Source organism: Odocoileus virginianus, chromosome 8, assembly GCF_023699985.2.
Source record: "Odocoileus virginianus isolate 20LAN1187 ecotype Illinois chromosome 8, Ovbor_1.2, whole genome shotgun sequence".
In the NCBI taxonomy this organism is placed as follows: Eukaryota; Metazoa; Chordata; class Mammalia; order Artiodactyla; family Cervidae; genus Odocoileus; species Odocoileus virginianus.
The window spans coordinates 75,214,452-75,237,657 of NC_069681.1; the positions used below are offsets into that span (position 1 = coordinate 75,214,452).

General features: G+C 54.7%; 1 protein-coding gene across 10 annotated transcripts in view; it reads right to left on the reverse strand.

Moving 5' to 3' along the window:
* Positions 1-5,498: 5,498 nt before the first annotated feature.
* The window catches only part of SLC7A1 (solute carrier family 7 member 1), a 61,249-nt gene continuing 43,541 nt past the window's right edge, over positions 5,499-23,206 (reverse strand). For 6 of the 10 annotated variants that reach the window (XM_070471743.1, XM_070471741.1, XM_070471736.1 and 3 more), the window contains 11 exons: positions 22,046-22,430; positions 20,483-20,641; positions 18,630-18,804; positions 16,416-16,537; positions 15,684-15,906; positions 14,849-14,988; positions 12,230-12,332; positions 10,239-10,456; positions 9,871-10,037; positions 9,193-9,301; positions 5,499-7,947 (listed from right to left, as the gene is read on the reverse strand). In XM_070471743.1, coding sequence (XP_070327844.1) covers positions 7,844-7,947; positions 9,193-9,301; positions 9,871-10,037; positions 10,239-10,456; positions 12,230-12,332; positions 14,849-14,988; positions 15,684-15,906; positions 16,416-16,537; positions 18,630-18,804; positions 20,483-20,641; positions 22,046-22,415 — 1,890 coding nt within the window. In that variant the 5' untranslated portion in view covers positions 22,416-22,430 and the 3' untranslated portion in view covers positions 5,499-7,843. Of the gene's footprint in view, positions 7,948-9,192; positions 9,302-9,870; positions 10,038-10,238; positions 10,457-12,229; positions 12,333-14,848; positions 14,989-15,683; positions 15,907-16,415; positions 16,538-18,629; positions 18,805-20,482; positions 20,642-22,045; positions 22,434-23,206 lie in introns of all 10 variants that reach the window. The other 4 variants (XM_070471742.1, XM_070471740.1, XM_070471737.1 and 1 more) reach the window with 1 other exon arrangement.

A 23,206-nucleotide genomic window follows, 5' to 3' on the forward strand; every position in this document is an offset into this window, starting at 1 on the left:
CCTTCTGTGATATGCACTTGATGTGACCGTTGGCCTGGCCCCCCTTGGGCTTCAGGAGGTCAGGAGGGGACAGGGAGGCCCGAAGCCAGGTTCCTTCTGTGTGTGCGCCAGGGTCAGCTGGTCGTCACTGAGTCTTGAGACCCTTCCGCCCCGACTCTGCCCCAGCTTAGCAGGGTCCCTGTGCCCAGCTTGTAGCCCGGGACTTGAAGCAGACTTCCCCTGAGCTTTGGGGGCTTGGTGGCTCTGCTCCTGTCTTGAGGTGGCCAGGTTGGACCAGAGGCCTTTGGAAAAAGGACACAAGAGATCAAGTACAAGCCCCTCACCGTCAACTTCAAATTCAGATGCTGACCTGATTTTCTGCCCCAAGTGGGCTTGGTCACTTTGTATCTGGGTGGTCACAGAGTTCTCTTCTCAAGAGTGGCCAGGAGGCCACTGGCTTCTAGCACGGGGGCCGTGGTCACAGCACTTCTTTGTCATGTGCTTTCTCATGCCCGTGGGGTTCACAGGACCCTGAAAAGCACTGAACCAGGACACTCCTTTAACCTGGAAGCATTCGCCCCCTCCCACCCCCTTAATACGGGCTTTCTGGCTGGTCTGCAGCCAGTTGGCAGGGGCACCAGGGGCCACAGGGAGACTCCAGTCTGTTCTCCCAGGCCGCTGCTGACCAGGAGCCCCTTGGCAGGTGATAAAGGACCCTGAGTTACTCTGGACCCGCCAACACCATCCCAGGACCCCCCGGGTCACCCATACCTCCAGATATTGGTGACGGCTACCAATTAATGATTTACTCATCAACACATCCCAACCTGTTCATGTCTTTTGGCGCCTCCTGCCACCCACTTTAATCAGAACCACCCTGCATTATCCTCCCCGCCCCCCCACGCATCAGTACTGTCACTTAGCAAAGGGACGCTGGTGCCTGGCCCAGGGCCCCGCGGAGGAACCGAAGGTGGACTGGCCTCCTAGCAATGGAGAACCGTGTCCCCCACGGTTGCCAGGCAGCAGTCGAGAGACCTTCGAAGTCAACCATTCAGTCCCCGCTCTGTGGTCTCTGGGAGTCCACGGCAGCTCCCCCACTGCCTGTGAGGCAGGGAGGAGTGAGGAGGGTGAGGCTCCCCTGCTGATGGAGGTGAAGGCTGTTATGCTGTGGATGCATCTGAGAAAAAACCCAGCAGTGGGGCCAGGGGTGTTGGGTGGGGGGTTGGTGGACAGGACAGCCTCCCTGTCAAGCAAGAGGCAGGGCCTTGCCCATGGTGGGGGAGGGGGTGGTGAATCTGGGTCAAATGCTTAAAAAAGTGAACATCGCCAGAGGCTAGAGCTAATTCACTTAAGTTTGCTAAATACCTTTAAAAATTTTTTTCCCTTTGGAACCAGTCTGCTTCTCTGGAACTTCTCTATAAACAAAAGCAGGACACCTGGGGTGTCTTGACCTACCAGCTCGGTTTTCTGCCCCCCTCAGCGTGGGGGATGAACAGGTGAATTTGCCCCCCTTACCGTGTCTGGGTTTCCCAGCGCCAGCATCACGGGGATAGAGTGCCATCTAAGTGGGCCCCTCCCCTCCCTGCAGGGCCCCGCCTCCCCACAGACGTGCCAGCCCATGGGCTTAGCTGCTGCTGATCGGTTTAACTGCACCCAAATCTGAGCAGCACAGCACATCAGCAGGCGCTCAGGAAGCAACCGCAGGGATTCGGGGAGTAAAAGTGTCAAAAGTCCGACCCATACCTTCTCTCTACCTGCCACTGCCCCCTGCCACACCCCCACCCCCTCGCAGTCCCAGATGCGTGTTGAGAAGTAGGCCAGAGAGGGCTGCATCAGCAGACACACTGCCTGCCTTATTCCCTAAGCCTTGCTCACATCGCATTTGTGGCTTGGTGGACAAACTTAGATGGCAAAATGAAAAGATGCCCCTTTGCAGGGGGTGCACAGGGGTACCCCCTGATAAGGGTCCCCGCCCTCCAGGCCACCTGGTGACTGAGCAGTCCTGAAGGAATCCACGTGATTCCTCCCCACCGCGGAGGCCGGGCTGTCGGGGGCAGCCTCTGACTCACCAGGCGAGCTTCGTCACCAAACGGTGAGCTCCAGGTGACTGCCCAACCGCCGGCCTCCGGACAGGAGTGGCTTCAGAGACCTGTATTGGGGTTTCCCGGGAGACCGCCAGGAGCCGGGCGGGGGTCCTCCAGACGCCGGGCTCTAGGTGGCAGCGTGGCGCCAAGGCACCGGCCTCTCTGGGCTGAGGGGGGATCCACGCGTGGACCCGGCCGGGTCACCCCCAGGTCCGGGAGGCAAGTAGGGGCGCCCCGCCTGCCTGAGCGCGTTCCCACCATCCAGCCTGGGTGAGTGGCGCGCCGCGTGGCCCACGGGTGGCCCTTGGTTGCTTGATGATGGTCCGCGGAGGGAGGGCGGGGCCTGCAGCAGCAGCCCCCTACCCTCCTCTTAGTGCGGAAAAGTCACTCCGCATCCTCCTGGTGGGGTCACACTGTGCCTCGGGGTCTGAGAATTGGAGCCACTTGACTGAACGCACCTCCAGTGCAGGAAGACGCCTCCTTTCTGAAGTGGGGCCGGGGGTGGGGGGTGGTGGTGAGCCGCGAGGGTTGTAACAGCCACACCCCCGGCCTTCCACCCCTGTCCTGCGAGCACCCCATCCCAGAGGACGGGTGTGTATGGGGAGGTGGAGGGCAATACAAGGCCAAGGGGTTCTGGGCACAGGTTAGGGGGTGGGGGTGGTGGTTGCTGCACTTGATGTCACGTCGTCATGCAGACAGCAGCTTCATCCCCCACCATCCAGTTGGCGAGAAGACCTCTGGGCCCCAAACCCGAGGCGATCTGGGAAGAGCGGGCGGTTGGGGAGATGATCCAGGGGTCCCCCTGGCTGCGGATTCCCGTCTCCCGCCCCCACCCCGAGCTGCGAGGCAAAGCAACATCCGGCTGATATTCAAGAAGCAAAGACCAGGCTCTGGGACTCTCCGAGCCACACCCCCCCACCCCTCATCACCCTTCCCACAGCTGCCGGAATTCCTAAGACGCACTGGGCACGCCCAGGCCGTAGATAGGAGTTTATTAGGATTTGCGGAAGCATGACGGGATGTACCAACAAAGTTTGACTTTACAACATTAACTATTATGGCATCAGTGTACCAGCAAAACTGGGATACAGAGCACAGGTTCACATTTTTTAAAGGCAATGGACAACGTCTACTCTTGTCCTTAAAGTAAAAACGGGGGGTGGGGGGGGAGGTATGGGGGGGGACTTCAAGGGGACCAGCAAAGGCCAATCTGATTTGCAGTTAGCTGTCAGAATCTAAATCTAGTATTGCAATTATAAGAAACTATAAGAAAACTATTAGAAAAATAGAACATCAAACGAGCAAAAAAATATTACACAATTTACATAATAAAAAACACAATCCTCTTAATAATGGCTCCATGTTCAGTAGAAGAAAAAGTACACTGGAGAACCCACACACCTTCAGGTTTGACAATAAACCAACCCTCGTGGAGATTGTCACCCATTTGTGCTCCTTAGACTTATCCACGCTTAAAGGCACAACGTAAGCAGGAAACTTATCTTAAATACATATTATAAACTTCTCCAATGGGAAAATAAGTCTCAAACTTAAAAAGTTTGTCATCAAGAAACACAACATCATATATACCTTGTTAATAATTTAACAAGGCCTGAATGCCTTCTTCCTAGCCATGCTCCCTGACCCTGAGAAATCTCATTTGGACTTCAAGCTGAGGTCTCACGGCGGAGTGTTCAGCCAGCAGTTCGACACATTGACAGGGTGGTCCTGGGGGAGGGGGGCTCCTGAGAACTGCGCCCCGAGACCCCTGGCTGGTCCACTCCCTCTTGAAAGAGCACTGCCGCCCAGTGAAGCAATGGGCACAGAAAGACTGGATCGTAGTGATGAACAGGAAGGTCAGTTGACTTTTTTTTCTTTTTTGCCTTAACCACCCATTAGGCATCATAACTACGATGATGAGATACGGAGTGTTTGTAGCTTCTTGCACCACTGGATCAATAAAGCATTTCATCACCCAAAAAAGTCCACAAGAGTCTGATAAACTGTACATCTCGCTCCCGCTAAGGAGCCTTACATAACAATACTCTCATTACCAAGGCAGACAGATAGTAGTATATTTTAAATTATACATAAAATTATACACAACACATATTTAGTTCCATCTGAAGTTGAACTCACACACCTGCGTGGACATGCCACAGCCCCACCTCTCCGTCCATCCTTGCACACTGGGGTGACGGGCCGGCATGAAGCCGCTCCCTCTGGTCTCCATGGGGGTGTTCTCAGGGGTCAACAGAAAAAGTGGCTCTTACTCATGGTGTCAAAGTGGGGTGTCCACCCCTGGCATGGGGCCAGGCCTCTTCTCTGCAGCAGCGAGGCCGCCAAGTACCCGCGGGCTCACCTGCAACCAGGAGAGGCCTTTACGAGCTGTGTCCACACATCCTGTGCTGACGGATCTGCTTCCAATGTCAGGCTAGTCGCCATCCTAGGCAGGACCCAGTCAGCTCACCGTGCCCGCCTGGCAGTGGGGGAGACCTGGCCCAGCCTGGGTTCCCACTCGCTCCCCTCCTCACCCCATGCATGGAACAGCAAACACAAGCGCAAGGCTCCTGCTGCGCCTGCAGCCCTGCTGGGTGAGAAGAGATGTGACCAAGGGGCAGAAGGGAGTGACGGGGCCCTGGGGGGCTCAGGGTGGGCGGAGGAGCCCCCACAGGGCTGTAGTCAACCTGGGGTGTCCAAAATCCAAGGGACGAGGTGGTCGATCACTTGATGGAGACTGAGGGGCTCAACGGAACAAAACCCAAAGTGGGGGAGATGCAAGTGATGCTGACATTGTATCAACTGAGCAGCAGTCTCCCGACCATGGCTCTATCACACCTGCTCTGGGTTTCTAAAAACTCACCTGGCCCAAAATCAGGGGGGGAGGTGCAGGCAGCGGGGGCATGGGGGCCATGCAGGGTCCTGACTGCCCCCGAAAGGTCCCACCCCCGCCCAGGGGCTCACGTCTCCCCCGCCCATTCTCCAGAGACACTGCGCCCCTCACTCTCCCACAGAGGGCCCAGGGGACCGCAGGTGGGTTTTCACAAGGTCACGCATGTGCAGGGAGGGGCCCACGAGTGGTGGGAAGGGGCAGTTCCTTCCCACAAGCGGGTCTTTCCAATGCGAGTGTTTGAGGCTAGTGCCCAGGGAACCGAGGACACAACATCCCCAGGGGGTGTCTCTGGACAATAACAGCCAAGTCATGAAACTGAGTCTGGGCAGGGCTGAGATGTGAAACTGTCGGGCAATTCCAGTGGTTATTTTCTGCCTGCGTGTGTGTATTTGTGTGTGCATGTTATGTCTCTGTGTGTACATGTGTTATATCTGTATGTGTGTGTATATGTGTATGTGTTATATCTGTGTATACACATATGTGTGTTGTCTGTGTGTATACATGTGTGTATGTGTGTCTACGTGTTATGTCTGTGTGTATGTTATACCTGTGTATATACATGTGTGTTGTGTGTATACACGTGTGTATCTGTGTCTGTGTGTGTACGTGTGTTATGTCTGTGTGTGTCTCGTCTCTGTGTGTATGTACGTGTCCATCTTAGGCGCAGGAAGGCGGGCGGTGATAACAATGTCTCCCATCCCTGGGTGGGGATGGAACCTTTAGGGGGCAATCAGGCCCCTGCCCGGCTCCCACCCACCCCTGCCTACACCTCCTCCCCTGATTTTGGGCCAGGTGAGTTTTTACGAACCCAGAGCGGGTGTGATAGAGCCAGGGTCTGCAGACGCCGCTCAGTCTCCTGGCAGCATGGCCCCACACAGAAAAGAAAAGCAACGGTATGAAAACCTCTCTTCACAAAAGCACAGGTCACTGAACCCCATCCAACGACCCAGGGATCCTTTCCTCAGATGGGGCTCTGACCCGGCATGGAGGGTGGGGGCCTCTGATACCAATGGGCGGGCCCTGCGGCACAGCCCCTTGGCTCCAGGTGAGGCAGGGGACCATCTGTCATGATGGGCCCACCCGTGAGATGCTTAGACACACCTTCTCGGCCGGAGGACGAGGCGTGTAGCTGGCTCAAGTGTCAGCTGTGCACAGTCTGCTGGGGGCGGTCAGGCTCAGAAATTTCAGCCGGAAATAAAAAAGTGAGAGAAACTCTACCCGCCACCTTTCCTGGACACACTTGTTCCCTCACACTCTCCGCCTCGGTGGAGAAACAGCAGACAACTAGAGCAGACAGGTGGCTGGCAGGCCCCAGGAAGCAAGCAGACAACCAAAACACCTCAACGAAATAAGTTAAGATTCATCAAAATATGGTACAGCACCAGCTACATAAACCTAAACACCTCTCTTTGGAAACCCAAGCTTCGGGCTCTCGTCCCCACTTTGCAAGATTCGCAAGTGAGATTGTGAATAAAGTTACCATGAGTGACCAGAGGGGACGATGGAGCCTGCAACTGGGGCTAGGCCCTCGCCCACCCGGGCCAACCCTGCTTCACTCATTCTTGCTTTTTTTTTTTCCTCCAAGAACTTTCTGGGGCAGAGGGAGAAAAGCCAAGAGCCATCAGTTTATCAGGCTTCTTTCTACCAGATTTGTGTCAAAGGGCAGAGGGGGAAGATAATGGGAGCTAAGCTTCACAAGCAGCATTTACATTTTGTGTGGAGTCAGAAATGCCAGCCCCCTCACCTCCTACCAAAGCAGGCCCTTCCGTCCCCCAACTCCACTCTTGGGAAGGAAGGCACGGCCCACCTGCAAGGAGTGTCCCTGGGGCCTTGGCAGGGCGCGCCATGTGCACAAGGACACGCGGTCATTACGAAGGCAAGGGTCCCCCGCGGCATCCAACGACACTCACAGAGCACACGAGCGGGACAGCACAGGACCCCACACTGCCCCGCCGCGGGCAGACCCCCACACCCTGAACAATTCAGGGAACGACTCGGCCATTTTCCACATCACCATCATCGCCGGCTGGATTGCATGGCGACTCACAGCCAAGGACAGGAGGACTCTGTGTGACGATCAGACGCACAAGGGGCCAGAGGCAGCTGGGGGGCAAGGGGGGGCCGTGCGTCACTCAGGACGAGCAGACACTGGCCTGGGGAACCTTGAGACCCATGAGCAGCAGAGGGGGCAGGACCCCGCGAGGAGCTGGGACCAGGGGGAGCGCTCAGCTAAGCTCCGTTCTTTTGAGGCAGGTCCTACAGAAATAGTGTCACGTTCCAGTTACTCAGGACTCGGCCAAAGCAGCAGCGGGGACCTGCTGGAGGGCCGGTGGCTGCAGGAGGCTGGCGGGGGGGAGCCTGGTCCCCTGGCAGGAGTGTGCAGAGTGCGGGCCAAGGCCCCTGCCTGGAGGGAGGGGGCGGTCACAGTCCGGCGACCCTCCAGAGGCAGCTCAGAGGGCAGAGCAGGAGGAGATGGTCTGGTCTTCCTCTCTCAGTAAACTAAACTGCTGGGCCAGGGCATGGGCACAGCCAAGGGACAGACACCCAGCACCGGGGCGGCTGTCTGGGGCTGGGCCAAGGCGGGGACGGGACCCGACAAGGCACCCCCGGGATAGAGGCCTGGGCTCCCGAGGTGACCTCCATTCTGCCCAAGGCCGTGGCAGCCGGGGTGCCGGACGGGCGAGGAGAGGGGCTGCCGTCCTTGTCTGGGAGGAGGCTCGGAGGCAGGCGGTGGCCAGTCCCAGCCCCGGCCACGTGGCCCCACCAAGAGCTGGCAGGGGGTCGGGGCCGCGGGCCGCACGTGGGCTGCGCTGGGCTCCGGGCACACGGGCTGGGTGGGGTGGTGGTGCGAGGTGCTGCGGGGGTCTCTCGGGGGCAGGACCATGCGTCACTTGCAATGATCCAAGTGACCGTCAGGAGTCCTTGTGGGGTCGGCGGCCAGGGTCGCCTCCTCGCTGTGCCAGAGACCGTAGCCGAAGTAGATGAAGAAGCCTGCGGGTCGAGGGCAGAGACAGGGTGTGAGTCCAGGAGGCGGCCCCAGGGTCAGGATCTCATGAGAGGCAGGTGGCCTGCCCCCCAGGTAAGCCCACATGACTTCCGGCAGGGTCACCTCTACGCCTGGCAAAGGCAGGCGCGTCTTTCTGGGCAGCCTTGCGCCTGGCAAGCCACTGGGTGGAGACCCCTGGAGGGGCGCTGGTGCCTCTGCCTCATCCACTGCCCACCTGGCAGGGCGGCTGCCCTGTGTCCGCTGGAGGGGGCCAAGACAGACTCTCCAGAAGTTGCGCTGGGTTTCCAAGGGCACTAGGGCTCCCTGGGCTCCTCAGGCTGTCTGTTATAGCTCCTGATTTTCCCACGAGTGGCTTAGACCCTCAGGTCACGTGGGAATTCATGCAACCCACCAATTCAGTCATTCTGCTGTTTCAGGGGCCCCTATGGGTCTGTGGTGGGACCCAGAGAACTGTGCCTGTAACTACCGCCCCCCACCACTGACCACCTTTGTGCCAGTGACAAGGGAGAACAGTCCTGGAGCCCAGGAACTTGTGGAGGGTGCTCAAAAGCAGGCATCCCCCACCTCTGCAGGGAGGCAGGGAGCTACCCTCCCTACACCTCAGTCACTGGGGCAGGGGGGTTTGGCCACAACTCAGCCTAAAGGCCACTGCTCTCATCAGGGGTACAGCCCGCTCAGGCCAGTCTCCCAGCGACCAACACTACAGAAGGAACCTGGGTCCATTTCTGCACCTCGGGCTGCTAGAGGCCCGCAGAGGGGCCATGGTCGGTGCAAAATGGGGCCAGGCCCCAAGGGGGAACCTCTAGTTCTCCCACGGGTCTAGCCAGTCCCTACAGCCCAGGGGGCTGTCCAGACAGTGCAGTCTGGGGTGAAGAAGGTGGTGCTCTGTCAACAGCAGACTCACGGGCTGATTCTTCGAACATCAAGCTCTTTCCTGAACAGATAACTGGTTCAGGCCAAGGCTTTACAATTATCTACGAGGGAGGGAGGACCCACAGCCTACCAGGTGTTCCTCACTGTCAGAGAGAAAACCGCTGACTACACGTGTTTTCACTGTGTTTTGAAATCGGAAACGGGGGTAGCTGGAGGACGCAAGCCAGCCGGCCAGTAGCAGAGAAGACAACAAGCTGCTGGGCACGGGCGGGGAAGGGGCCGAGTGGGTGAGTGGGGGGCCTGAGAGAGGCTGGGACACCACGTGCTGGTCACCTCGAAACCCATGCCTCACATACCGATCAGCATCCACACGGCAAATCGGACCCACGTGCCCTGGTCCAGCTGCATCATGAGATAGACGTTCACGAAGATGCTCAGGACGGGAAGGACCGGCAAGAAGGGCACCTGCGGGGACGGCCGGAAAACGTGAGACGGCAGAGCCACCCGAGGGGAGCGCCCTCCCAGGCCTGATCTGGACGGGCGGGGCTGTGTGGGGAGGGGCTGAGTGCCAGGCCCCACCCCAGCACCCCCATCCCCTCAGCACCCACAACACAGCCCCACAGGCAAACCCTCGCAGGTGGGAGTTTGCTCTGAGCGACACTAATTGCCACAGTGAACTCGCGTCTCACTTCTGAGCTTGCTGAACGATCTTGTTATTAGTAGACTCTAAGCCTACAGAGGCCCCAGTCATCTCCGAGGCCTGGTAATGACACACGATCCACCAGGGCAGACATTTACTTATGAAAAGCTTACAGGATGCAGGGGCACTGCCCCACCCAAGGGCCAGGGGCCGGCCTTTCTCAGCAGCACTGTCTGTGCCTGGCTCACATGCCCCTGAGTTTGGCCAACAAGCACCTCACTCCGCACGCCCAGGCCTGCTGGAGCCCAGAGGGGCAGGGTGGTCTCCTGTAGGACAGTCAGGATCATGGCCTCCCGGGGGTGGGTCCCTCCAGCTGTCAGGCTGAGCTGTTTACCTTGAATGAGAGCTTGGTCTTGCTCTCGGGCTGCCGCCAGATGATGGCCGTGACCACGGAGCAGAGGAAGGCAGAGCCCATGAGTAGAAAGACTGCCCACAACTCCCCCTTCACCAGGGCGTCCTTGCCAAGCACAGCTGCCATGCAGAAGGTGATGACCAGAAGTGCTAAGAGGGACAGACAGAGAAAACTGCACTTCAGTCATTCCCCAGGATCCCACAGACAAATCAGTTCTTCCCAAAACCCCAGAAGGGCTGGGCTCCATCTCTGCAAGCACCAATCCCAATTAGGGCAGAATAACTGACATCACGGTCCCCCTGGGGATAAGCAAGACCCCAAACACTGCACAGGGAAGGGCAGGTTCTTACCTAGGAGGCTGGTTGAGATGTTCACGATTAGCCCGGAGAATTTGGAAGGCTCTGTATTTTTTGGTGAGAGTACAGTTTTCAAAGAAAGCCTCTCTGTTTCCGGTAAAAAGCCCGTCTGAGAATCGCTGCTGCTCACCAACTCATTCTGGTCAACTGGATCGAGCTCATCGCTAGTCCTGGCCATCTGGTATACCATGTTGGGCTGCTCGGGCTGATACCTGTGAGGCAGCATATTGTTTAGCCATCTGATGAGGCTTTAACTCAGCACAAGTACACACACTCTAACTGATGTTCTTAGTAAGCCTTCAAAGCTGCCTAGGACACAAGACATAAAAAGGGAAGATGGTCAGAATGATAAAACACTTCAGTTGTATCGAACTCTTTGCAACTCCGTGGACTGCAGTCCACCAGGCTCCTCTGTCCATGGGATTCTCTAGGCAAGAATACTGCCGGGTCCTCCTCCAGGGGATCTTCCCAACTCAGGGATCAAACCCGCATCTCTTAAGTCTCCTGCATTGGCAGGCAGGTTCTTTACCACTAACTTTCCGCAAATACAAACAGAGGAGACCTGAGCCTCACTCCTGCCTCAGGGCAACATCCTCTTCCTTTTATGTCTCTGTTTTGAGGCAACTTGACCTCCACCATGAAACAGCCCAGAGGAAGGTACGGAGACCATTTCTCTCACTCTGAAAAGCAGCACTGGCCCTTAAGATATGAGGCCACTCACAACAAAACTATGGTTGTAGGAAGCTAAAATACAGACAGAAATAGAAAGCAATCATATTAGGATCCTATTCCGTGCAGAGTCAGAGAAACGTGTCTGCAGGCTGATGAATTTGAGAAATTCTGTTTGCATGATTTAATTGGATCAATTTATTTAAAAACTCTAAGTGCCTTGGGATAAATAACTCTCTAAAGCTGGGTGAAGGACCAAGCCTATGGCATGATTTCCAAGACACAAGCCACCTGCAAGTGAAGCATTCATTTTAAATGAGGCTAGTTATCTTCCCAGCCAAAAGGAACAGAGCTCCAATCTCCTCCACCAGCTTTGAAACACGCAGTGCTTTACGCATTATTCTGCATATAATCTAAGAGTGAGTATGAAGATACTTCACCATTTTTTTTTTTCACTGACTCACTTAAGAAGGTTGGGGGAGACTCGGAGAAGATTGTAGCACTGAGCTCTTGGGAAGAAACACATGGTCGGAAACACTAGCTCTAGCTGATTCTCCAGAGCCACTACTGAGGCTCAGCCCAGGGACAGTAGCTGCAGAGCATGTTATGGATGGAATCCATGGCTTGGCAAGATGGAAGCCCTGCAAAGTAGGGGGCCTCTCACCAGGAGACCACATTGGGTGGCTATGCTACCTGGGGTCACCCCTGGAAGCAAGGAAGCAGAGCCCTGTCTCCCGGAGCAAAGGAAAACTGGGGCAGGGTGAGCTTGGAGGGACGGGCACCGTGGCAGCCAAGAGCCCCGGCCCGGATCTGCTGTGTCACGGCCCTTCACGGGGCCGGCCCCGTCCGGACAAGACTCAAAGCAGAACCTGGAGAGTCTTCCTGCACATCACCCCCGGCCCTCCACTCTCACCTCCATGGAAGCATCACAGTGTCCCCAGTTCTCCCAGTGCCCACCAGGGCCAGTCCCTAGTCTCCGGTCCAAACTGAGATCGTTACCCTCAGCCTTCAAAAATTCTAATCCAAAGATCCAGCCCCCAGCCGTCAAGTTGCTCTGTCCTCCAGACATCCAGCCAGAAAAGCCAGAGCATGTGAGAGAGACAGAGCAGTCAAGCCACCCACCCTGGACTTCTTTCAAGGCTATTCTCTGTAACTAGATTTTCAAGCACCAGGTCCCACCCTCTCCCAGGCAGTTCCCAAAGGAACGATCCACAGCCTCAAGTTTACAGCGTATAAACCATTAACACAAACTGGTAGCAGGAAGCTGGCAGGGGGCGTCTGCTCTTGTGTCCTGGAACCCGGAAAGCCACACCTACCGCAAGACCAAGACGCAGGCAGCCACGAGAGAGTAAGCCAGGAGAGTGCCGATGGACATGAGGTCCACCAGGTCCTTCAGGTCGAAGAGGAAGGCCATCACCGCTGGGGAGGAGGAGACGAACATTAGGACAGGTGTGGGTCCGAACACACTGGCAGCGAGGGCCACCACCCACCCGTGACCCAGGGCACCCGGGAGGGCCTCTCCTTCCCTCTGCCAGCCCTTTCCATGAAGAAACACAGCAGCACTGCTTAAAAGGAAGGAAAGCTCGGGACTAAATCACATACACAGCTCCCAACAGACAGCAACAATAAATAACATTTATATAGAGAGAGCACTTTTATCAGCATGACCCTGTTGACAACCATGGCAATTCTGCCAGCCATCCCTACACTACAGATGGAGAAAGCAAAGTCCAGACACCCTAGGGAAGGGCACACAGCTAATAAGTGGAAAAGTCAGGCACTGAGCTAGGTTCTTATGGCTCTGGGGCAGTATGTCTTCCTCTACACTATGCAGACTCACAGAGTCTGCATCTATGCATATCTATCCATCCACCCATACACTACCCATCCACCATCCATCCATCATCCTTCCGTCATCCACTCATCAACGGCACTCATGAGCATGCCAGTTACTGGGTGCTAGGTATGTGCCCCCGAACAGGGTAGACTAAAGAATCCTTTGGTCTTCCCAAGAATACCACCTGAGGCCTGCATCAGGAGGCAAAAATGAGGAGGAGGTGAGTGAGGGCAAGTCCTGGGCCCTGGGAGGGCTCACAGAGGCTCCTAACCCAGAAGGTGGGCGTGGAAAGTGATGTTATTCCCAAACAATACCAGTCCCTTCACCACAACCCCACTTAATGCAAAGCAAAACACACAGTCTTTTTTGAAAATCACTCCTAGATTTTTTTTTTCATTCCCAGATTTTTATAAGTGTATGCACATCTATTTATGTGGGTATATGTGTCAAGTTTCCCATTTAAAAAATAACTTGGCTGGATCCACTTTGGGATATTTTCAAATCACATGCAATCAACACAAGTTGAAATATAAACGCAAAGCCATTACTTTTCCACAAATACTTCTCAAGCCCACACAAACCATGGCAACTAAAACAAATTCAAATTGAGGTTAACTAATAGAATTAAAGAGCAGCGAGGGCCTACAGAATAATTAGAAAACCCACTCTGTGTGTATCAAACGCTTACATCCTCACTCAGAGAAACCTGAGCCAAACTTCTTCCATGGGAGGTGATTTTTGGAAAACTAAAGACTTACTTATCACTCTGACTTAATAAAAAGAAAGAGCAAACCCTTGGTCTGGTGATACAAGAACTTTACAGTGGCTTTAAAGTTACAGTTTCATTTCCCTTAATCAGCACAGGAAGGAAATTAAGGCCAGGCTTCAGCATGATCACATTACATGTAAATATTAAAAAAAAAAAGAAAAAGAAAAAGCACCCGCTATTTCTAATTCCTTAATCCCATAAACACACTGGTCGTATACTGATACAAGGTGTCGCTTAACCTGCCCACAGCGATCACACTCAAGAATGCAGACTCATACTGCACGTGTGTGAAATAAGAAAAACTGGCTTCCTTTCACTAAACAACATTGATCCATAAAACTAAGCACATTTTGCTAAGGGTGTGAATGCTATTAACAATTCACTCATTAAGAGGGTCAAATGCCTCCCCTGTGGCTATCTGACAAGTCCCTGTGATCCAACTGTGACCGGTATGTGTCCTCATTCACCACGGAGACTTCCTGCTCCCCACATGGGCTGGGAGGACCCAGCCAGTCTGGCCCCAAAACAAACCAAGATCCGAGAACCAGTGCTGTCCTCCCTGGGCGTGCATCCTCACGTCCCCCTTCTGAGCCTCTGTCTCTCATCTGTACACCTACCTCTGGGCTGTGAAACACGACTCAAAGAGGAAACAGAAAACCAAGAGCGGTCTCTTTGCAGGGCTGCTCTGGCTTTCAACGTGCACACAGGCCCAAGGGTTCCCCAGCCCTCCACTCCCTTCTGCCCTCTTGGCGAGGGACCTGATATTGGTCCGTCAGAACCACCTCCTCTCGTCCTGCCGTTTGTTGTTCATGAGCTCAGGGTGGAGGGCTACCCCAGTCACACCCTCAGTGTTCCCTGGGGAACAGGTGGCATGTTTTATAAAACACTGACTGTAAGGGATTCTCGCTTCCCAGAGAATTCACGAGCTAAGACACATGGACGGTGAATTTCCAGCACTGACAAGACAGGGCATGTACCATGAAGGACTTCATCCCACCAAGGGATGGGGGGGATGAGGTCCCACTCAGGGACACCTGGGGAAGGGGAAGGACACAGCTCTGAAGGGACAGTGTACGTGCTGAGCTGAGTGCAGTGGATGGCAATCATTGAAAAACGCAACCTGTGAATTCCATCATTCTCTGTGAAACTGGCATCTGCCTTTTGTCAAAAGGCACTCAGTTACCTTGCGACAAACCAGACTCCAATGGTAAAAACCAAACGTTAAAATGACCAGTCACAATTTCTCTCAGACCGGCACAGGCCAAGACATTTCCTTAGGGAATAATAACCCAACTGTTAAAATGCTGCATAGGAGATTCCAGTTCTTACCGGCAATGGCACCCGAGGTTAAGGTGGCAATTATTGGCGTTTTGGTCCTGTCGTTGATTTTGGCCAAAAATTTAAACAGCAGCCCATCTTCAGCCATGGCATAGATAACTCGAGGCATGGGAAACATGGAACCTAAAAGACTAGACGGGAGGAAAAGCGAACCGTGTCCATAAGAGAGCTCGGGGGAATAAAGGCATCGCAACAGGTGTTCACACCAAGGAGAGGGAGCTGGCTCCAACCTGGGAAGCCCGCAGCTCAACACACCGAGCCTGGAGGAGCACTTGTAGCAAGTGTGCACATGTGTGTGAGTTGGAAACGTCTAACATAAACCAGCGTGGCATCTAGACACAGTTCTAGAGACGTTCTGTATTTATTCCTGCAATTATCTCTGGCTGAATCAAAAAGAAAAGCATCACCGCCTTCATGAAGATCTCCCGGAGGTCCACAAATGTTTCCTGTGTTTACAGGCTAGCAGGAAGCATGAGGGCAAAATGATTCTCATTAAAAGGTATTTGCGGCCCTTGCTCCTTTTTAATGATAACCTCTGCTTTATGGCCAAAGTAAGGGCCAGAGACAGTGCTCACAGAGGTGGCCTGGTTCAGCCAACGGCCACAGTCAGGGACAAGAGAAGCAGCCTTTGCTGAGCTGACTATGCTGAAACGTGGGCCTTGGGCTATTGAGATGAAATGTCCGTATCGCAAAGACAGCCCCAGGGACTGATCGAGAGCAGCCCAAGGGAATAAGTCCCACAATCGGGGCTGGGTTGGGCTCTACTTCAAGGGGAGAGAGGAGTGTTCACAGCACACTCGCCTTCCCGAGTATCTCCGCTCCTCACCTGGTGGACAGGGCACAGAGGGAGCCAACGGCCACTGCGTACTTGGCACCCTCCCAGCCCACGTGCTTGAAGGCGTCCGGCAGGGGGCTGTTCTTGTCCAGGCAGAAGTAAGGCATCATGAGGGTGAGGGCGGCCGACACCCCGAAGTAGGCGATGAAGCAGATGAGCAGGGAAGCAACGATGCCCACAGGGATGGCCTTCTGCGGGTTCTTCACCTCCTCCCCTGCAAGCCGTAAGGAGTTCAGCTGGGGGCTTGAGACCACCCTGCCCCTCACGGCCCTGCAGGGCCAAGGCCCTTCCAAGCTCCTGGGGAAGCCAGGGGAGAGGCCCTCAGACCACAAACCATGATACCCACGGGCCCAGGGAAGGTGCTCTCAGCCTTTGCACTGAGGGTCAGCGAGGAAAAGAGAACTCGCTGGAGGCTGGGAGCTCGGCCTCCTCGAGCACCCGGATGACGGTGGACTCGGTGGCCACACTCTCCCGGAGCACGCGTGGGGTCTGCTGTCAGCTGCAGCCACGGTGTCGTCACCCCGGGCCCACCAGGGACAGGCAGGCAAGCTCCTGTTGGGCAGGCCACTTGGGGAGTGATGAAAGGGGGATTGGCAGGAAGGTGCAAATCCATACTCGGGCACTCAGGAGCCAACGGGCGGCAGCAGGCACGCACACACCCCAGGGAGGGGAATCAGATGCCTGGCCAGGTGAGGCCAGGTGTCCCGAGGGCGGTGGGCCTACCTGTGGTGGCGATGCAGTCAAAGCCCACGAAGGCGTAGAAGCAGGTCGCTGCCCCCGACAGCACGCCGGGGAACCCGAAGGGCATGAACCCACCGACACCAGGTTTCCCTTCCTTCGTGCCACTGAAAGACAGCACCGCCGTCAGGGTCACAGCCCCCGCTTCCTGGCTCCAAAGAGGAGCCACCCCGACAGCCACCCCGAGACCCAGCTGGGCCCGGCCCTGCAGCGTCCCCCGGCCAGCAGGACAGCGGCCCTGGGGCTGCGGGCAGATGTAACTCCAGGACCCCGCTGGTGACCGAGGGGCCGGGAAACAAATGTCTCTCTGGCCAGAGGCCCGCGCAGGTCATCACTGCAGGGACACAGAGCGTGAGGATGGCCAGTGACAGGAAATCCCATCAGCTGGCAGAAACAGTCTCTTCAAAGCAGTATGAATGCCCTGTTTCATGCATCAAACTGGGACGACCCTGAGGGATGGGATGGGGAGGGAGGTTCAGGGTGTACACATGTACACCCGTGGCTGATTCATGTCAATGTATGGCAAAAACCACTACAGTACTGCAAAGTAATTAGCCTCCAAATTAAATTAATTAATTAATTTTAAAAAAAAACGAAAGAAGGCTAAATCTAGACAGACAACCAGGAGACAGGAGGTGCCATCTCCGCTCAATTCTTCACTGGCTCACAGTGACCAGTGAGGGAGCCTGTGAAGCTTTCCAAGTCGATTGGGTTACTTCAAAGCTTATTTCAAATTGGCCCTACTCTGCCCTGAATGAACGGCACTGATAAATTTGGCATGAAAAGGACTCAGGAATGCTGGGGAGTGACTTATTAAAAGCTCTCAATTCTCTGCAGTCGCGTTTCGTCCCAGAAGGAAGGCTCTTTCTGTTTGAACTGCTAACCACATGATGTTAGAGCTAGTTTCGTGGGTTCGTTTCCTGTCTGTGTTCCAGTTAGTGAATCAGCTGCTGATCACCACCTGCCCACGGAGTAGGCCATCGGAAGACATGCCGGGCACCCGGGCCTTAATCAGAGGTCAACGCGACATGTGATCAGTCAACTTTCCAGCCTCTCTTGCAGCTGGACATGGCTCCCTACTGGATTCTGGCCAGGGGAATGTGGGCAGAAGGGACAGGTCTTCCAGATCTGAGCACATGGTCCTCGCACTCTAGCCCCTGATGGGAGAGCTAGGTTGTGCCTGTGCTCACCCACAGCCCAGCTCTGACCACATCATGTCCTTGTGGACGATCCGGCCCCTGAAAGCCTGCATGTGTCCACGCTGGCCAGCCACCCCCAGCTGATCATTCCTGGAGCTGAGATATCTGCATTTTAGGAGGATCTCTTCAAAGCACCAATTTAACCTTTAGCCATAATTAAAACAGAATTGTAAACAAAATCAGAACTCCCTGTTCTCCCTCCTGAGACCCTAACATGTATCAAGAAATCTGACCAAAAAAAAAAAAAAAGGAAGGTCAGAAAGATCCATTCCAACATTTGGCTTTTGTTTCCCGAAACAAGGTGAGCTTGTTGGTAAGGGCGTGCCCAGAGGCCTGCAAAGGCACAGAGTGGAGAGCCGGCCGGTCACCTGCCTCCAGGCCTAGGCATCCTGAGCCCGATATGGAAGGACGCTGGGGCCACGGCGTCTCAGGGCTGACGTGGCCCACGTGGAGTGGGAGCGAAAGAGGTTGTTTGCCATCATCGCGTTATGATAACCTCAGTTGTTCTGAGAAACTACTCTGAAGAATGACTGAGATAAAATGTTTCACTGACTTCTTTGTTCAAGGTGATCAGATAGGAAGGCATTTCAAAAGAAAGCGGCATCTGCATGGTACCACAGAGGAAAATCTTCTCTGAAAAGGAAATTCAGAGTTCGATCATCAAACAGGATACGGGGAAACGGACTGCTGAGTGAGCCCCACCACAGTCCTCACCAAGGCAGGGTTTTGGAATCAGCATCCAGAGATGCCGCCGTTCCCCCATCATCTTCCTGTGTCGTACAACCTCAGTCAAATACAAGGCAAGAAAACACAAATTTCAGACAAAGGAAACACCCTCAACTATCTGACTGCAAAAAAAAAAAAAAACAGTTCAGTAATGACAATATATCCTAGCTCAAATTACATTTTTTCACAAAGACTGTACTGTACTGTGCTGTGGTAGCCAAGGACCGCCCTAGCCACACCACTCCCAGGTGCCCAGAGTCAGGGGGACACCCACTTGTTCAGGCAGAGGTGACCCGACGTGTTCCGGAAGTCCTCCTCCGTGAGCTGCCAGTTTTTAATTGATCCTTTCACAAACCCCGACACCATGATGAAGCCCAGCACCAGAACGTTGACACACGTGAATATTTTGTTGACCATGGCGGACTCTTTCACACCCAGAGTTAAAAGTCCTGCAAAAGGGCATAAACAGAAATGACCTCAGTGCTGACCTCGGGCCAGCAAGTCCCTCTGGGGTGGGGGGGTGGGGGGACGAGAAGGTGACGTTAAAAGAATGTGAGCAGCGTCAAACCTCTGAAGAGGAACGAGGCTGCAGTGACTCTCATCCTAGAGGCAGGCATCAAAACAACCCAAGTCTGCGGCGTGTTGACCAAAGCCAGCAGGGCTGGACGTCCAGCCACCTCGTGGAATTGAGACAACAAGCAGGAGTGCCCCGGGGTCAGACGGGCTGGGCACATCTGAGCCAGTTGCTGCCCTCAATAGCAGAGCCCTCCCTGGGATGAAGGGAGCCTCTCGCTGAACCTCAATCACCGAGAACCACCCAGTTCTCCCAGGCTGGGAGTTCCTTTCCTCCAAGGGGACACTCTGCTCAGTTTCTTGAGAGAAAAAAAGAGTTCTCCAGACATGGAATCATCCAGATACTCTGTGGGGTGCTAGCAGTGTCCACAGTGATGACCACCTTGGGGTCCTACCATGGAGTCCCCCTCCTGGGACTCAGCACACGTAGAACATCTCAGCCAGGCAGCTCTACCTCGAAAATTCGAGATAAAAAAAATACTGGGTGGAAAAAGCATGCGTGACACTATGCAAGCTGCAGGTCCGCCTTGCGGAACACAGAACACGCTTCTGTGGAGAACCTTCAGCCAGGCAAGGGAAGAGTCAGGGAAGGTGCCCAGGGACACAGGACCATGATCGGACTGGACGTCTCTTACACGTTTTACCATAAAAGATGCTCTACGTGATAGACTGATTTCTGAAATACAGACATTACAAGGGCATGGAGCAATTCAGGGAACACTTCACACTCCGCTGTGTTTGTTCTTCAGCCTCCCTCCCTCTTGTCCTTATGAAAATCTCACTCCTGCAGACTTAATTTCTGATCCGTGTTCCTGCCAGCTGGACCAGACATACCGCTGAGACTGGCCCTGTGCAGAACGATCTCAATTATGTGGTGTGTAAAATAAGGCATGGATGTTTTTAAAACCCATCCAAAATCTTCTAACCTCAAAAGAGAATTTATCTGCATATCCACTTAATGTGCATATTAACAAAACTCCCAGCTTGGTGGCTGAGACTAAGGTCAATGTCACTAAGACGACTAAGGCAGTCATCAGCTATGTTCAAGCCCTGTCTGCAACTTAAAAATCCAGTACTAGAAACTCTGTGGGGAAACTTCATTATTTAAGGGCTTGTTTTGCTAGCTGATTGGATGTAAACCACCCAAGCCATCTCCAACCCCAAAGTTCAGTGACCATTGGGCCTGGCTCCTCCATGTTGTCCTGGCTGATGAAGGCCAACTCTCCTTCCTAAATGGTCATCCGCTGAGTCAGAAGAACTCGTATTTCTGGGTCACCTGCACACAAAGCCCGCAGCCCTAACGAAATCCTACTCCACAAACACTTACGCAAACACCTGAGAGTCTCATTTTAATTAAACAGCGCAACACTCAACCTATTCAATAGGCCAACCCTATGTGAATCTGAGAAGCCATTTCGACAAAAAAAAAAAAAAAGATGTCTGCATCAATTAAAGAAGACAAGAATATGGGGGGATGGGAGGAGAAAAGGAAAGAGCCTGAGCCTCAGCCCGGACTCCCGGTTCCCTCCCAATGCACCCAACGTGTGGCCGTACCTGTGAGAATGAGGATGATGATCACAGCGAATATGTCTGGGTTCTCGGCCAGCACCCCGGGCGCATGCAGGGCCATGTGCGTCCGCGAGAACTCCCCAATGGGCTTCCCAATCAGCTCGTCAAACGTTGCGCTCCAGGCCCGCGCTACGCTTGAGGTACCTGCCGAGAAACACACCGTCGGATGGAAGAGAAGGCAATACTCAACACAGCGCCTGTTGTCTAGCCTGATATCTGAAGCACCCGCAGGGGCTCACAGCTCTCGGGTGCTGGGGAGCAGAGGACCCCGCAGCAGCTGCCACACCTCAGGATGTGCTGAGTCAGACGGGAGGACCGGTCAGAGTCCGCAGAGAAGCCAGATGTAGGGCCTGGGACCAGATGCATTCTCCATCACAACCAACACAAACATGTGTGTGTGTGAGTGTGTGTGTGTGTGTGTGTGTGTGTGTGTGTGTACCATGTGTTTTGAACCTACATGTAGCTGAATCATAGTAAAATTTAACAAAGTAACACCATCCTGAACACCAAGAGGCGCTCTGACAGTACTGAACTCTACCTATTTTATTTCACTGTAACAAGAAATCCCGGGGACAGACCATTCAGGGACCTCATGACTGCACCTGGGCTGCAGTAGGCAGTGGGGGCCACATTCCTCCCTGAAGACCCTCAGCAGCAGAGCTGACGGGGCTGCCTCCCGGAGGGGGCTGGGGGGCCAAGGACAGCGGCTCAGGGCTGGCCATCCCCCCAGCAGCCAAGTGGCTGGCTCCCCCCGCCCCATCCCTGCCAGAGTCAGCCATCTCTGCCGCTGTGCCAGGCCTGGGGGGACCACGGGCCCCGAGGCTTTGACCGCACAGAACATCCACAGGTGTGGAGTCCAGCACCCCCACCCCCACCCCAAAGGCCAAGAGCACCCAACTGTGCTTTCAATCTGAGTAATACCTGTCACTGCTTTTCCAGCAATGCTTCCCGGGAAATGCTGCTAAAGTTCCAGTCACCACAAAAGGCGTCTTCCTTTATTTTTAAAGGGTGCCTTGCTGGTGACTGTCACCTGCTAGTTTAGGAACAGCAGGAGCTTCACGCTCACCGTTCTGTTTTATTTGCAGGCAAGCTCTCTGGAAACGTAAAAGCCCTTTTAAAGTAGCCGCATTCCCACCGAGAGGCTGGGCTGTCAGACTGGGTAATTTCTAATTTCCTCTTTGTGCTTTTCTGCATTTCTTAAATTTTTCTGTATCAGTGATGCATTTACTTGAGTAATCAGGAAAAAGACTGAAAGAGATGAGGTCCTTTATTTCACTAGCTACAAAAGTCTTGATTCTGCGTCTCTTTGTGGTAACAGGACTGGCCTCTTGGGGGCTGGGCTTGTCCCCACTAGGATCCCACATGCTTGATCTTTAAGAGCCAGGGCAGTGGTGCCCGCGGCAGGCCTCCACCTTGCACTAAAGGAAAAGGGAAAAGGTGGGAGGCGCCGGCCTGGGGTGGGGAGCCAGACCCCTGGGGTCTGGGGAGCCAGGTTGGGGGGAGAACACCAGGAGGGAGGCGGGGCCGGGCCGTGGCTTGGAGACCTACCAATGATGTAGGACAGGATGAGGTTCCAGCCGGTGATGAAGGCCCAGAGCTCGCCCACAGTGACGTAGCTGTACAGGTAGGCCGAGCCCGTCTTGGGGACCCGCGCGCCAAACTCGCCGTAGCAGAGGCCGGCCAGCACGGAGGCCAGGGCGGCGATGAGGAAGGAGATGACGATGGCGGGGCCCGCATCCTCCCGAGCCACGGCCCCAGCCAGTACGTACACGCCGGCCCCCAGCGTGCTGCCCACGCCCAGCGCCACCAGGTCGAACGTGTTCAGGCATCGCGACAGCCGGCTCTCCTCGCGGCTGCAGTCCACCACCTTCCTCCGAAGCATCTGCTGCCCGACGCCCATCAGTGCAGTGCACCCCATCCCGCGGCTTCTGGTCTGCTGAGGGGAGGACAGAGGCGGGAGCTTCGTTAGTGCTCTGGTCTCACCCAGGGACCCCTTCACCGCAGCAGGTGGGCCACGCGGTCCGCACTGTCACTGGCCGCTAAGGCCTCACCTCTCACGATCCCACCACCCGCGGCCAGAACACCCACCCACGGCTTCCCGGCCTCAGGCCTGATCAGCGGGAGAAACACCCAGGGGCCAACACACCCGCTGATGGGACTCCGGTCTCTTGAGCCCCCACACTAATTTCAGTTCCCAATCGAGAGCCTTCTATGGGCAGAAATAGCAGGAAGAGCACAATTAAGCCCATTGTTCCTGAGTCGTACAATTCACCAGGAAAAGTAAAGCCGCTATTCTAAGGGTATGGGCTTCCCAGGTGGCTCAGAGGTAAAGAATCCGCCCACCAATGCAGGAGATAAAGTCTGATCCCTGGGTCGGGAAGAAACCCTGGAGAAGGAAATGGCAACCCACTCCAGTACTCTTGCCTGGAGAATCCCAGGGAAAGAAGAGCCTGGCGGGCTACAAGTTCATGGGGTTGCAAAGACTGAGCGACTAAACAACAACATTCCAAGTGTGTTGTTGTGGAAGGCAAACCAAACTAAATATGAATTTAACTATCAGAGCCCAGAGGCCTTCAGTGGCAGTGAAACACTTTCCAGACCTTCCCGGGGCCAAGCAGGAGCCAGGCTGTCTCCAGTTTAACAAAGAGTATGCCCAGAGCAGAAAAGCACAAACTGTCATGAGTTAGGCCGCTTGTAACTGTTGCTACT